This window comes from Salmo trutta, chromosome 16 (assembly GCF_901001165.1).
Source record: "Salmo trutta chromosome 16, fSalTru1.1, whole genome shotgun sequence".
NCBI classification, from domain to species: domain Eukaryota; kingdom Metazoa; phylum Chordata; class Actinopteri; order Salmoniformes; family Salmonidae; genus Salmo; species Salmo trutta.
The window spans coordinates 2,674,703-2,688,836 of NC_042972.1; the positions used below are offsets into that span (position 1 = coordinate 2,674,703).

At 45.0% G+C, this 14,134-nt stretch overlaps 1 protein-coding gene across 10 annotated transcripts in view; it reads left to right on the forward strand.

Annotated features, from left to right (window-relative positions):
- slmapa (sarcolemma associated protein a) overlaps positions 1-14,134 on the forward strand; it is a 135,207-nt gene that overhangs the window by 66,221 nt on the left and 54,852 nt on the right. For 7 of the 10 annotated variants that reach the window (XM_029692748.1, XM_029692747.1, XM_029692745.1 and 4 more), the window contains 6 exons: positions 1,517-1,588; positions 4,797-4,937; positions 5,710-5,847; positions 6,561-6,729; positions 7,657-7,707; positions 8,656-8,712. In XM_029692748.1, coding sequence (XP_029548608.1) covers positions 1,517-1,588; positions 4,797-4,937; positions 5,710-5,847; positions 6,561-6,729; positions 7,657-7,707; positions 8,656-8,712 — 628 coding nt within the window. The remainder of the gene's footprint in view (positions 1-1,516; positions 1,589-4,796; positions 4,938-5,709; positions 5,848-6,560; positions 6,730-7,656; positions 7,708-8,655; positions 8,713-14,134) is intronic. The other 3 variants (XM_029692749.1, XM_029692755.1, XM_029692751.1) reach the window with 1 other exon arrangement.

Consider the following 14,134-nt stretch of genomic DNA (forward strand, 5'->3'; position numbering starts at 1 on the left):
TGAATGGTTTATGGTGTACTAACCTCTCTCTTCTGACTGGTTTATGGGGTACTAAACTCTCTCTTCTGACTGGTTTATGGTGTACTAAACTCTCATCTTCTGACTGGTTTATGGTGTACTAAACTCTCTCTTCTGACTGGTTTATGGTGTACTAACTCTCTCTTCTGACTGGTTATGGTGTACTAAACCTCTCTTCTGACTGGTTTATGGTGTACTAAACTCTCTTCTGACTGGTTTATGGTGTACTAAACTCTCTCTTCTGACTGGTTTATGGTGTACTAAACTCTCTCTTCTGACTGGTTTATGGTGTACTAAACTCTCTCTTTCTGACTGGTTTATGGTGTACTAAACTCTCTCTTCTGACTGGTTTATGGTGTACTAAACTCTCTCTTCTGACTGGTTTATGGTGTACTAAACTCTCTCTTCTGACTGGTTTATGGTGTACTAAACTCTCTCTTCTGACTGGTTTATGGTGTACTAAACTCTCTCTTCTGACTGGTTTATGGTGTACTAAACTCTCTCTTCTGACTGGTTTATGGTGTACTAAACTCTCTCTTCTGACTGGTTTATGGTGTACTAAACTCTCTCTTCTGACTGGTTTATGGTGTACTAAACTCTCTCTTCTGACTGGTTTATGGTGTACTAAACTCTCTCTTCTGACTGGTTTATGGTGTACTAAACTCTCTCTTCTGACTGGTTTATGGTGTACTAAACTCTCTCTTCTGACTGGTTTATGGTGTACTAAACTCTCTCTTCTGACTGGTTTATGGTGTACTAAACTCTCTCTTCTGACTGGTTTATGGTGTACTAAACTCTCTCTTCTGACTGGTTTATGGTGTACTAAACTCTCTCTTCTGACTGGTTATGGTGTACTAACTCTCTTCTGACTTAACTCTCTTCTGACTGTTTTATGGTGTACTAAACTCTCTCTTCTGACTGGTTTATGGTGTACTAAACTCTCTCTTCTGACTGGTTTATGGTGTACTAAACTCTCTCTTCTGACTGGTTTATGGTGTACTAAACTCTCTCTTCTGACTGGTTTATGGTGTACTAAACTCTCTCTTCTGACTGGTTTATGGTGTACTAAACTCTCTTCTGACTGGTTTATGGTGTACTAAACTCTCTTCTGACTGGTTTATGGTGTACTAAACTCTCTTCTGACTGGTTTATGGTGTACTAAACTCTCTCTTCTGACTGGTTTATGGTGTACTAAACTCTCTCTTCTGACTGGTTTATGGTGTACTAAACTCTCTCTTCTGACTGGTTTATGGTGTACTAAACTCTCTCTTCTGACTGGTTTATGGTGTACTAAACTCTCTCCTGACTGGTTTATGGTGTACTAAACTCTCTCTTCTGACTGGTTTATGGTGTACTGAACCATCTCTTCTGACTGGTTTATGGTGTCTCTTCTGACTGGTTTATGGTGTACTAAACCGTCTCTTCTGACTGGTTTATGGTGTCTCTTCTGACTGGTTTATGGTGTACTGAACTGTGTCTCTGTGTGTCTGTCTTCTAGGCGTTGATAGATGAGGACCGGCTTCTCTCCAGACTAGAGGTGATGGGCAACCAGCTGCAGTCCTACTCTAAAGTAAGAACATTTAAACGATACACTGAAAAAATATATAAATGCAACATGTAAAGTGTTGGTCCCGTGTTTCATGAGCTGAAATAAAAGATCCCAGGAATGTTCCATTCGCACAAAAAGCTTATTTCGCACAAATTTTGTGCACAAATTTGTTTACATCCCTGTTAGTGAGCATTTCTCTTTTGCCAAAATAATCCATCCACCTGACAGGTGTGGCGTATCACGAAGCTGATTAAACAGCATGATCATTACACAGGTGCACCTTGTGCTTGGGACAATAGAAGGCCACTCTAAAATGTGCAGTTTTGTCACAACACAATGCCGCAGATGTCTCAAGTTTTAAGGGAGCGTGCAGTTGGCATGCTGACTGCAGGAAATGTCCACCAGAGCTGTTGCCAGAGAATTGAATATTAATTTCTCTACCATAAGCCGCCTCACATCGTTTTAGAGAATTTGGCAGTACGTCCAACCGGCCTCACAACCGAGACCACATGTTACCACGCCAGCCCAGGACCTCCACATCCGGCTTCTTCACCTGCGGGGATCATCTGAGACCAGCCACCCGGACAGCTGATGAAAATGTGGGTTTGCACAACCGAAGAATTTCTGCACAGATTGTCAGAAACCGTGTCATGTATGCTCATCTGCCTGCTCATTCTCACCAGGGTCTTGACCTGACTGCGATTCGATGTTGTAACCGACTTCAGTGGGCAAATGCTCACCTTCGATGGCTACTGGCATGCTGGAGAAGTGTGCTCTTCACGGAAGAATCCCAGTTTCAAACTATACCGGGCAAATGGCAGACAGCGTGTGGGCGAGCTGTCAGACAGGCCTTCCTGACGTCAACGTTGTGAACTGGGGTCATGGTGTGAGCAGGCGTAAGATACAGACAACGAACACAATTGTATTTTATCGATGGCAAATTGAATTCACAGAGACGCCGTGACCATTCATCTGCCGCCATCGCCTCATGTTTCAGTATGATAATGCACGGACCCATGTCGCAAGGATCTGTACACAATTCCTGGATGTTGAAAATGTCCCAGTTCTTCCATGGCCTGTATACTCACCAGACATGTCACTCATTGAGCATGTTTGGGATGCTCTGGATCGACATGTACGACAGCATGTTCCAGTTCTCGCCAATATCCAGCAACTTGGCACAGCCATTGAAGAGGAGTGGGACACCATTCCACAGGCCACAATCAACAGCCTGAACAACTCTATGTGAAAGAGAAGTGTCGCGCTGCATGAGGCAAATGGTGTTCACACCAGATACTGACTGGTTTTCTGATCCACGCCCCTACCTTTTTTTGAAGGCACCTGTGACCAACAGATGCATGTCTGTATTCCCAATCATGTGACATCCATAGATTAGGGTCTAATGATTTTATTTCAATTTACTGATTTCCTTATATGAACTGTAACTGTAAATTGTTGCATGTTGCGTTTTATATTTTTGTTCAGTGTAAATACCTACTCTAAAGTAAGAAAATTTAAATGATAAATCCATACTCTAAAGAAAAGTAAAGTAGGAAAAAGTTTAGTGTTTAGTCCCGTATTCATAGCACGTATGGATTACATAAAGCTTGTGTACAGCACTTTGAGATATCAACTGATGTAAGAAGGGCTTCATAAATTGATTTGATTTGTGACTCTACGCACTTGTAGAGCGGCAGCGTAGCCTAGTGGTTAGAGCTTTGGATTAGTAACCGAAAGGTTGTTGGATCAAATCCCCGAGCTGACAAGGTAAAAATCTGTCATTCTGCCCCTGAACAAGGCAGTTAACCAACTGTTCCCCGGTAGGCCGTCATTGAAAATAAGAATTTGTTCTTAACTGACTTGACTAGTTAAATGAAGGTAAAATAATCAAATAAAATTTTTGTTTTGTGCTTAATGTAAATAAGTTACACGCACAAATCTCATAACAGGGGGAGTTAGCATTTTATATCATACCCCAAGACATACCCCAAGACATCTCATCATTACAATAACAGGGGGGTTAGCATTTTATATCATACCCCAAGACATGCTAACCTCTCACCATTACAATAACAGGGGAGGTTAGCATTTTATATCATACCCCCAAGACAATGCTAACCTCTCACCATTACAATAACAGGGGAGGTTAGCATTTTATATCACACCTCCAAGACATGCTAACCTCTCACCATTACTATAACAGGGGAGGTTAGCATTTTATATCATACCCCCAAGACATGCTAACCTCTCCCCATTACAATAACAGGGGAGGTTAGCATTTTATATCATACCCCCAAGACATGCTAACCTCTCACCATTACTATAACAAGGGAGGTTAGCATTTTTGGGGAGGTATGATATATTGGGGCTCCCGAGTGGTGCAGCGGTCTAAGGCACTGCATCTCAGTGCTAGAGGCGTCACTACAGACCCTGGTTCGATTCCAGGCTGTATCACAACCCACCGTGATTGGTAGTCCCATAGGGCAGCGCACAATTGGACCAGCGTCGGCCGGGGTAGGCCGTCAATGTAAATAAGAATTTGTTCTTTACTGACTTGCCTTGTTAAATTAAAAAAAGAATACAAAATATGTGTGTATAATTTATTTACCTTTCATCTTTATTGGGCACAAAATAATCTGAAACACAACCAAAACAAACAGCAAATGCATCCAACATGTTTCTAGAGTCACCAGCTTCATGTAGTCGTTGCGTGCTATGAACATGGCACCAAATACAGCCTTCTGGCTACTTTAATACACATATAAGAGATATTATCCGAATAGTTTTGGTCCCCTAAAATGGGGGGATTATGTACAAAAAAATGATATAATTTCTATACGGTTCACCCGATATGGATGAAAATACCCTCAAATTAATGCTGACAGTCTGAACTTTAACCTCATAGTCAAATCCGAAGTGCTGGAATACAGAACCAAAACAACATGATGTGTCACAGTCCCAATACTTTCGCAGTTCACTGTATATATCTATTGACATTCTAATAGACATGCATGTGTTTTTTTTCTAACGTATTTGGGTCAATAGTTTTTTTCTGACCATAGGAACTGATGGTCACTTTACATGGTCTGAAAAAAAACTATGACCCTATGACTGTGTATTAGTCAAAACACTAGAGACAGCCATTAGACACAGTCCCTCCCCTCTCTCACTTACCTCTCTGTCTCTCTCTCTCTCTCTCTCTCTCTCTCTCTTACCTCCCCCTCTAAAGAACCAAACCCAGGATGGGATGCGCAACGAGCTGGTAGCCCTGCAGGAAGACAAACACAACTATGAGACCACGGCCAAAGAGTCCCTGAGGAAGGTCCTACAAGAGAAGATCGAGGTGGTCAGGAAGCTATCAGAGGTCGAGGTGAGACAGGCCTTCCTGTGCAATAGGGTTAGCGTTAAGGCTAGGTAGAGGTGGTCAGGAAGCTGTCAGACAGGTCTTCCTGTGCAATAGGGTTAGCGTTAAGGCTAGGTAGAGGTGGTCAGGAAGCTGTCAGACAGGTCTTCCTGTGCAATAGGGTTAGCGTTAAGGCTAGGTAGAGGTGGTCAGGAAGCTGTCAGACAGGTCTTCCTGTGCAATAGGGTTAGCGTTAAGGCTAGGTAGAGGTGGTCAGGAAGCTGTCAGACAGGTCTTCCTGTGCAATAGGGTTAGCGTTAAGGCTAGGTAGAGGTGGTCAGGAAGCTGTCAGACAGGTCTTCCTGTGCAATAGGGTTAGCGTTAAGGCTAGGTAGAGGTGGTCAGGAAGCTGTCAGACGGGTCTTCCTGTGCAATAGGGTTAGCGTTAAGGCTAGATAGAGGTGGTCAGGAAGAGGCCATATGTCGAGGTGAGACCCCGGGGGCTGGGTGGTGTGTGTGTGTGTGTGTGTGTGTGTGTGTGGAGGATGAATGTGTTGCCATCTCACCTGTTGTCATTCCAGAGATCTCTGAGTGTGTGTGTGTGTGTTGTCATTCCAGAGATCTCTGAGTGTGTGTGTGTGTGTGTTGTCATTCCAGAGATCTGAGTGTGTGTGTGTGTTGTCATTCCAGAGATCTCTGAGTGTGTGTGTGTGTTGTCATTCCAGAGATCTCTGAGTGTGTGTGTGTGTGTTGTCATTCCAGAGATCTCTGAGTGTGTGTGTGTGTGTTGTCATTCCAGAGATCTCTGAGTAACACGGAGGATGAGTGTACCCATCTGAAGGAGATGAACGAGAGGAACCAGGAGGAGCTCAGAGAACTGGCTAATAAATACAACGGGGCCATCAACGAGATCAAGGACCTTACTGACAAGATAAAGGTAAAGGTGGTGAGGGGGGGGACTGGTTGGGGAAGTGGGGGACTGGTTGGAGAAGTGGGGGACTGGTTGGAGAAGTGGGGGAAACTGGTTGGAGAAGTGGGGGAAACTGGTTGGAGAAGTGGGGGAAACTGGTTGGAGAAGTGGGGGAAACTGGTTGGAGAAGTGGGGGACTGGTTGGAGAAGTGGGGGACTGGTTGGAGAAGTGGGGGACTGGTTGGAGAAGTGGGGGAAACTGGTTGGAGAAGTGGGGGACTGGTTGGAGGGGAGGAAGAGGGGGGGAGAGATGAAGAGGAGACGGGAGGAAGGTTGGGGAAGAGGAGAGGAGGAGGAGGGAGGAAGGTTGGGGAAGAGGAGGAGGAGGGGGGAGGAAGGTTGGAGAGGCTTTAAGATCAGGTTTCTATCCCACCAGCACACACATCAGAATCTCCATTGCACACGTTAACATGCCCACACCTTTCCCTGCGTGTCCCTTTGTCCCTGTGCGTGTGTGTGTCCCTGTGCGTGTGTGTGTCCCTGTGCGTGTGTGTGTGTCCCTTTGTCCCTGTGTGTGTGTGTGTCTGTGTGTGTGTGTGTGTGTGTGTCCCTGTGTGTGTGTGTGTGTCCCTGTGTGTGTGTGTGTGTGTGTGTGTGTGTGTGTGTGTGTCCCTGTGTGTGTCCCTGTGTGTGTGTGTGTCCCTGTGTGTGTGTGTGTGTGTCCGTGTGTGTGTGTGTAGCTGGCGGAGGGTCGTCAGGAGGAGTTGACTCAGAAGGGTCAGCTGGAGAAGAAGGAACTCCAGCTTTGTATTGATGAGCTGGAGGAGAAGGAACAGGCTCTGCAGGCCCGTATCGAGGCCTTACAGGCTGATAACGACTTCACTAACGAACGCCTCACCGCCCTGCAAGGTGAGTAACGCAGAGAGACACACCTTTGCTGCGGGTGTCATATAACAGGTCAGATGGAGGACTCAGGTGTATGGTCAAACTCCTCTGGAGTGCATGGTTTATCCGTACATACATCATGAATCAGAATACCTGTATTTCTCCGCTGCTGAACTGTCATTGGGGGTAAAGTGTTGATACCAACCCCTGTAGGGAACACTGGGGCACCCGGGCCTGCATGCATGGTATTCAGGAATAAAATAACTATTTATATTGACCTGGGGGACCCGGGCCTGCATGCATGGTATTCAGGAATAAAATAACTATTTATATTGACCTGGGGGACCCGGGCCTGCATGCATGGTATTCAGGAATAAAATAACTATTTATATTGACCTGGGCACCCGGGCCTGCATGCATGGTATTCAGGAATAAAATAACTATTTATATTGACCTGGGGGACCCGGGCCTGCATGCATGGTATTCAGGAATAAAATAACTATTTATATTGACCTGGGGACCCGGGCCTGCATGCATGGTATTCAGGAATAAAATAACTATTTATATTGACCTGGGGGACCCGGGCCTGCATGCATGGTATTCAGGAATAAAATAACTATTTATATTGACCTGGGGACCCGGGCCTGCATGCATGGTATTCAGGAATAAAATAACTATTTATATTGACCTGGGGGACCCGGGCCTGCATGCATGGTATTCAGGAATAAAATAACTATTTATATTGACCTGGGCACCCGGGCCTGCATGCATGGTATTCAGGAATAAAATAACTATTTAAGTTGAGCTTCGGTCACTCCAGTCCATGTCCTCAAAGGACAATTTAAGTTGAGCTTCGGTCACTCCAGTCCATGTCCTCAAAGGACTATTTAAGTTGAGCTTCGGTCACTCCAGTCCGTGTCCTCTCCAATCCGTTGTTGTTGTCGTTTCCAGTTCGGTTAGAACAGCTGCAGGAGAAAAGCATAAAGGACAACAACAGTTTAGGTGAGTGACGGTCCATTAGGCCGACCGTGTCTGTTAACGGTACTGCTCTGCTTCTAACCCTGCATCACTCCTTGGCTTGCAGCCGATATGGCACCCTATTCCCTACAAAAGTGCACTATATTTGACCATGGCCCTGGTAGGGAATAGGGTGCTATATGGGACGTAAAACCCTTCTTCTTCTTACTAATCTGATCTGGCATGACTCAGAGCTTCTTACCTTCCGTTTGCTTGTTATTCTTGGTCTTCTTCGTTCTGTCCGTCAGTCTTTCACCTTCTAATGTGTTCTGTCTGAATGGTAGCTAGCTACTGGTTACTGTAGCCGTCCGAATGGTGTGTAGTCATTCAGTCAGTAATAGGATGAGATAAATACACTGCTGCATGCTCTTTGTGGTCTAGGCCAGGTTACTGTAAAACACTGGTCTAGGCCAGGTTACTGTAAAACACTGGTCTAGGCCAGGTTACTGTAAAACACTGGTCTAGGCCAGGTTACTGTAAAACACTGTGGGGTCTAGGCCAGGTTACTGTAAAACACTGTGGGGTCGGCCAGGTTACTGTAAAACACTGTGGTCTCGGCCAGGTTACTGTAAAACACTGTGGTCTCGGCCAGGTTACTGTAAAACACTGTGGTCTCGGCCAGGTTACTGTAAAACACTGTGGGGTCTAGGCCAGGTTACTGTAAAACACTGTGGGGTCTAGGCCAGGTTACTGTAAAACACTGTGGGGTCTAGGCCAGGTTACTGTAAAACACTGTGGGGTCTAGGCCAGGTTACTGTAAAACACTGTGGTCTAGGCCAGGTTACTGTAAAACACTGTGGTCTCGGCCAGGTTACTGTAAAACACTGTGGTCTCGGCCAGGTTACTGTAAAACACTGTGGTCTCGGCCAGGTTACTGTAAGTTGAGCTTGTTTGGGGTTGTTGAGGCGATGCTTCATGTCTGTACACCGCTAGGAGATCCACCAGGAGAAAACGACATAGACGTTGACATCGACCTGAACCAACAGGAAGGTAGTATGGCTTTTAGTTATTTACCTGAGATGTCTCTTGCTGTATTCTTCACAGCCTCAAACCTTCTCTTCCTGTTGACTACATCTCTTTATCAAAACACTGATAATCTGGGTGGCTTTAAATCAACAATGTGTCGAAGGAGCGTGATAAACCGGTTCCTAATGATGCTCTTCCTATACCGGATCAACTTGAGCGTGGAGTACTTGTTCCCTAGGGACTACTGGTGTTTCATTAAAATTGTTCACAAATATTTTAATATTTTATTGTGTAGGTCAAACTAACAGGAAGTTAATTAACTATATATTGATCAATGTAGACTGAGCGGGAATGGTTATAATGTGATATGATGTAAACAGCACTGGTATTCTCTTGTAAGAATAGGATTGTATAGTCATTCTCCTAATGTGACTCACATTAGCAACAGTGTACATTACAGTAACTTTACTGTAAAAATTGGCACATCTCAAAGCAGTGGAGCTGAGCTCACGACATCACTGTCTGTAGTGGCAGAGAAACCCGGCTAGATAAACTCTAGCACCTGCTGGCGTCTGCATATCTCTGTATTCTATAGCTAACAGACGGCCTTTCCGTGATCTACCACTAATCAGCTATCATCACATCAGGCCTTCAGGTAAATTATTTATCATTTTGTTCCCGATTCCACATGGATTCTGATCAGTACGTCTTGGACTTATTGGTTCCGTTAGTAGTTCGAATTTGGTATTAGGCTACTTGATATTGGCATCATTGCAGGACAGGTATTGCAAACTATTACAGACTACAAAGGGAAGCACAGTCGAGAGCTGCACAGTGACACGGGCCTACCAGATGAGCTAAATTACTTCTATGCTCGCTTTGAGGCAAGTAACACTGAAACATGCATGAGAGCATCCGCTGTTCCGGACGACTGTGTGGATAAACACTCTCCGCAGCCTATGTGAGTAAGACCTTTAAACAGGTCAACATTCACAAGGCCGCAGGGCCAGATGGATTACCAGGACGTGTACTCCGAGCATGCGCTGACCAACTGGCAAGTGTCTTCACTGACATGTTCAACCTCTCCCTGATTGAGTCTGTGATACCAACATGCTTTAAGCAGACCACCATAGTCCCTGTGCCCAAGAACACTAAGGTAACCTGCCTAAATGACTACTGACCTGTAGCACTCACGTCTGTAGCCATGAAATGCTTTGAAAGGCTGGTCATGGCTCACATCAACACAATTATCCCAGAAACCCTAGACCCACTCCAATTTGCATACCGCCCAAATAGAGCCACAGATGATGCAATCTCTATTGCACTCCACACTGCCCTTTCCCTCCTGGACAAAAGGAACACTTATGTGAGAATGCTGTTCATTGACTACAGCTCAGCGTTCAACACCATAATGCCCTCAATGCTCATCACTAAGCTAAGGATCATGGGACTAAACACCCCCCTCTGCAACTGGATCCTGGACTTCCTGACGGGCCGGCCCCAGGTGGTAAGGGTAGGTAACAACACATCTGCCACGCTGATCCTCAACACAGGGGCCCCTCAGGGGTGCGTGCTTAGTCTCCTCCTGTACTCCCTGTTCACTCGTGACTGCACAGCCAGGCACGACTCCAACACCATCATTAGGTTTGCAGACGACACAACAGTGGTGGTAGGCCTGATCACCGACAATGATGAGACAGCCTATAGGGAGGAGGTCAGAGACCTGACCGTGTGGTGCCAAGACAACAACCTCTCCCTCAAAGTGATCAAGACAAAGGAGATGATTGTGGACTATAGAAAAAGGAGGACTGAGCACGCCCCCATTCTCATCATCGAGGCTGTAGTGTTGAGTCATCCGCATACATAGACACTCTGGCTTTACTCAAAGCCAGTGGCATGTCTTTAGTAAAGATTGAAGAAAGTAAGGGGCCTAGACAGCTGCCCTGGGGAATGCCTGATACTAGCTGGATTATGTTTGAGAAGCTTCCATTAAAGAAAACCCTCTGTGTTCTGTTAGACAGGTAACTCTTTATCCTCAATATAGCAGGGGGTGTAGAGCCATTATAGCAGGGGGTGTAAAGCCATAACACATACGTTTTGATAATGATTGATAATGTCAAAAGCCGCACTGAAGTCTAACAAAACGGCCCCCACAATTAGTTATTTTATCGAATCCCCGAGCTGACAAGGTACAAAATCTGCCGTTCTGCCCCTGAACAAGGCAGTTAATCCACTGTTCCTAGGCCATCATTGTAAATAAGAATTTGTTCTTAACTGACTTGTCTAGTTAAATAAAGGTTAAATGAATAAAAAATGTGTGTAAGTGCTGTGCTTATTGAATGTCCTTCCCTATAAGCGTGCTGAAAGTCTGTTGTCAGTTTGTTTACTGTAAAATAGCTTTGTATCTGGTCAAACACCATTTTTCCCATTAGTTTACTAAGGGTTGGTAACAGGCTGATTGGTCGGCTATTTGAGCCAGTAAAGGGGACTTTACTATTCTTGGGTAGTGGAATGACTTTAGCTTCCCTCCAGGCCTGAGGGGACACGCTCTCTAGTAGGATAAAATTGAAGATGTGGCAGATGGGAGTGGCAATATTGTCCGCTATTATCCTCAGTAATTTTCCATCCAAGTTGTCAGACCCCAGTGGCTTGTCATTGTTGATAGACGACAATCATTTTGTCGCCTCTTCCACACTCACTTTACGGAATTCAAAATTACAATTCTTGTCTTTTCATAATTTCATCAGATATACTTGGATGTGTTGTGTCAGCATTTGTTGCTGGCATGTTTAGCCTAAGTTTGTTAATCTTGCCAATTTAAAAAATGATTTAAGTAGTCGGCAATATCAGTTGGTTTTGTGATGAATGAGCCATCTGATTCAATAAATGATGGAGCTGAGTTTGCCTTTTTACCCAAAATGTAATTTAAGGTGCTCCAAAGCTTTTTAATATTGTTATTTATGTAATTTATCTTTGTTTCATAGTGTAGTTTATTCTTTTTATTCAGTTCAGTCACATTTGTCAATTTGCAGTAGGTTTGCCAATCGGTTGTACAGCCAGACCTAGGTGCTCGTGTAAAATCGGATCTGTTAAAATGCTTTCTCTAAAGCGCAGACAGTAGTCAGCCTGTTAGGGTAGTGTCATCAGGATATAAATGATTATAAATTATTATTCCCTGGGGTTCAAGGTGAATTTGCCCCCAGATGCTGATCTTTGGTCAGTTTTGTGTTTTCCCCACAAATGGTTAAGGTTAGGATTGGGTGAGGGGATGCTGATCCTAGGTTTGTACCTGAGGGCAACTTTACCGCAGAGCTACTGTGTAACGGAGGAGGAATACATGTACCACGAAGTTTCTGACATCCATTTCCTGTCCTACTGAAGCCTTTAGTTAACTGTGGTTTGGAGAACGCTGTCCGTCCATGCTGCCCGTGATGAAACCAGAGTTTACTGTTGTCAAGGGAACTGCTGTGAGCTAAGAGTTTAGGGTTAGCCACATGTACCGTGTCTCAGGGCAGGCTGTTAGAATGGCTTCCTGGTATAGCAGAATGTACCGTGTCTAAGGGCAGCCTATTAGAATGGCTTCCTGGTATAGCAGAATGTACCGTGTCTAAGGGCAGCCTATTAGAATGGCTTCCTGGTATAGCAGAATGTACCGTGTCTAAGGGCAGCCTATTAGAATGGCTTCCTGGTATAGGAGAATGTACCGTGTCTCAGGGCAGCCTATTAGAATGGCTTCCTGGTATAGGAGAATGTACCGTGTCTCAGGGCAGCCTATTAGAATGGCTTCCTGGTATAGGAGAATGTACCGTGTCTCAGGGCAGCCTATTAGAATGGCTTCCTGGTATAGCAGAATGTACCGTGTCTTAGAATGGCTTCCTTTACATTTTGTTTCTTCATATAATTGCATAACTTGTTTTTCCTCTTCTTTTGAGACATTCACAATCACTCTTTGGTTTTCTGCATGGTAACACCACCTTTTTAACTTTTCACTAAATATTAGCCTAACTGTGTGGTTCCTCTCTTGGACTGTCTGGGTGTTTAACTTCCTTGTTCTGTTGCATGTTGGGTACTGTAGTTTACCTGCTCGTGATGACGCTAGCTGTTGTCTTTGCACCGATCGTTTGTACTGTTCTGTACATTTTTTACATCACACTGCTTTGAGTGGTACTGTGTTGAGAGAATTCCAGCATGCCAAATTAAATTAGCTTATTAATAGCTAATTGTTTGATAAACAGCATTTTTTTTTTTTTTCGCTGTTCTTAAATGACCTTAACTACCTACTACTGCCGCCTCGGAAGCTAGCTAGACGCTAATCCTGAGACGAGGCTTAGAGATGGATGCTTCTCTGACTCTACAGGTGCCCCATTTAGAGATGGATGCTTCTCTGACTCTACAGGTGCCCCATTTAGAGATGGATGCTTCTCTGACTCTACAGGTGCCCCATTTAGAGATGGATGCTTCTCTGACTCTACAGGTGCCCCATTTAGAGATGGATGTTTCTCTGACTCTACAGGTGCCCCATTTAGAGATGGATGCTTCTCTGACTCTACAGGTGCCCCATTTAGAGATGGATGCTTCTTTGACTCTACAGGTGCCCCATTTAGAGATGGATGCTTCTCTCACTCTGCAGGTGCCCCATTTAGAGATGGATGCTTCTCTCACTCTGCAGGTGCCCCATTTAGAGATGGATGCTTCTCTGACTCTACAGGTGCCCCATTTAGAGATGGATGCTTCTCTGACTCTACAGGTGCCCCATTTAGAGATGGATGCTTCTCTCACTCTGCAGGTGCCCCATTTAGAGATGGATGCTTCTCTCACTCTGCAGGTGCCCCATTTAGAGATGGATGCTTCTCTGACTCTACAGGTGCCCCATTTAGAGATGGATGCTTCTCTGACTCTACAGGTGCCCCATTTAGAGATGGATGCTTCTCTCACTCTACAGGTGCCCCATTTAGAGATGGTTGCTTCTCTGACTCTACAGGTGCCCCATTTAGAGATGGATGCTTCTCTGACTCTACAGGTGCCCCATTTAGAGATGGATGCTTCTCTGACTCTACAGGTGCCCCATTTAGAGATGGATGCTTCTCTGACTCTACAGGTGCCCCATTTAGAGATGGATGCTTCTCTGACTCTACAGGTGCCCCATTTAGAGATGGATGCTTCTCTGACTCTACAGGTGCCCCATTTAGAGATGGATGCTTCTCTGACTCTACAGGTGCCCCATTTAGAGATGGATGCTTCTCTGACTCTACAGGTGCCCCATTTAGAGATGGATGCTTCTCTCACTCTGCAGGTGCCCCATTTAGAGATGGATGCTTCTCTCACTCTGCAGGTGCCCCATTTAGAGATGGATGCTTCTCTGACTCTACAGGTGCCCCATTTAGAGATGGATGCTTCTCTGACTCTACAGGTGCCCCATTTAGAGATGGATGCTTCTCTCACTCTA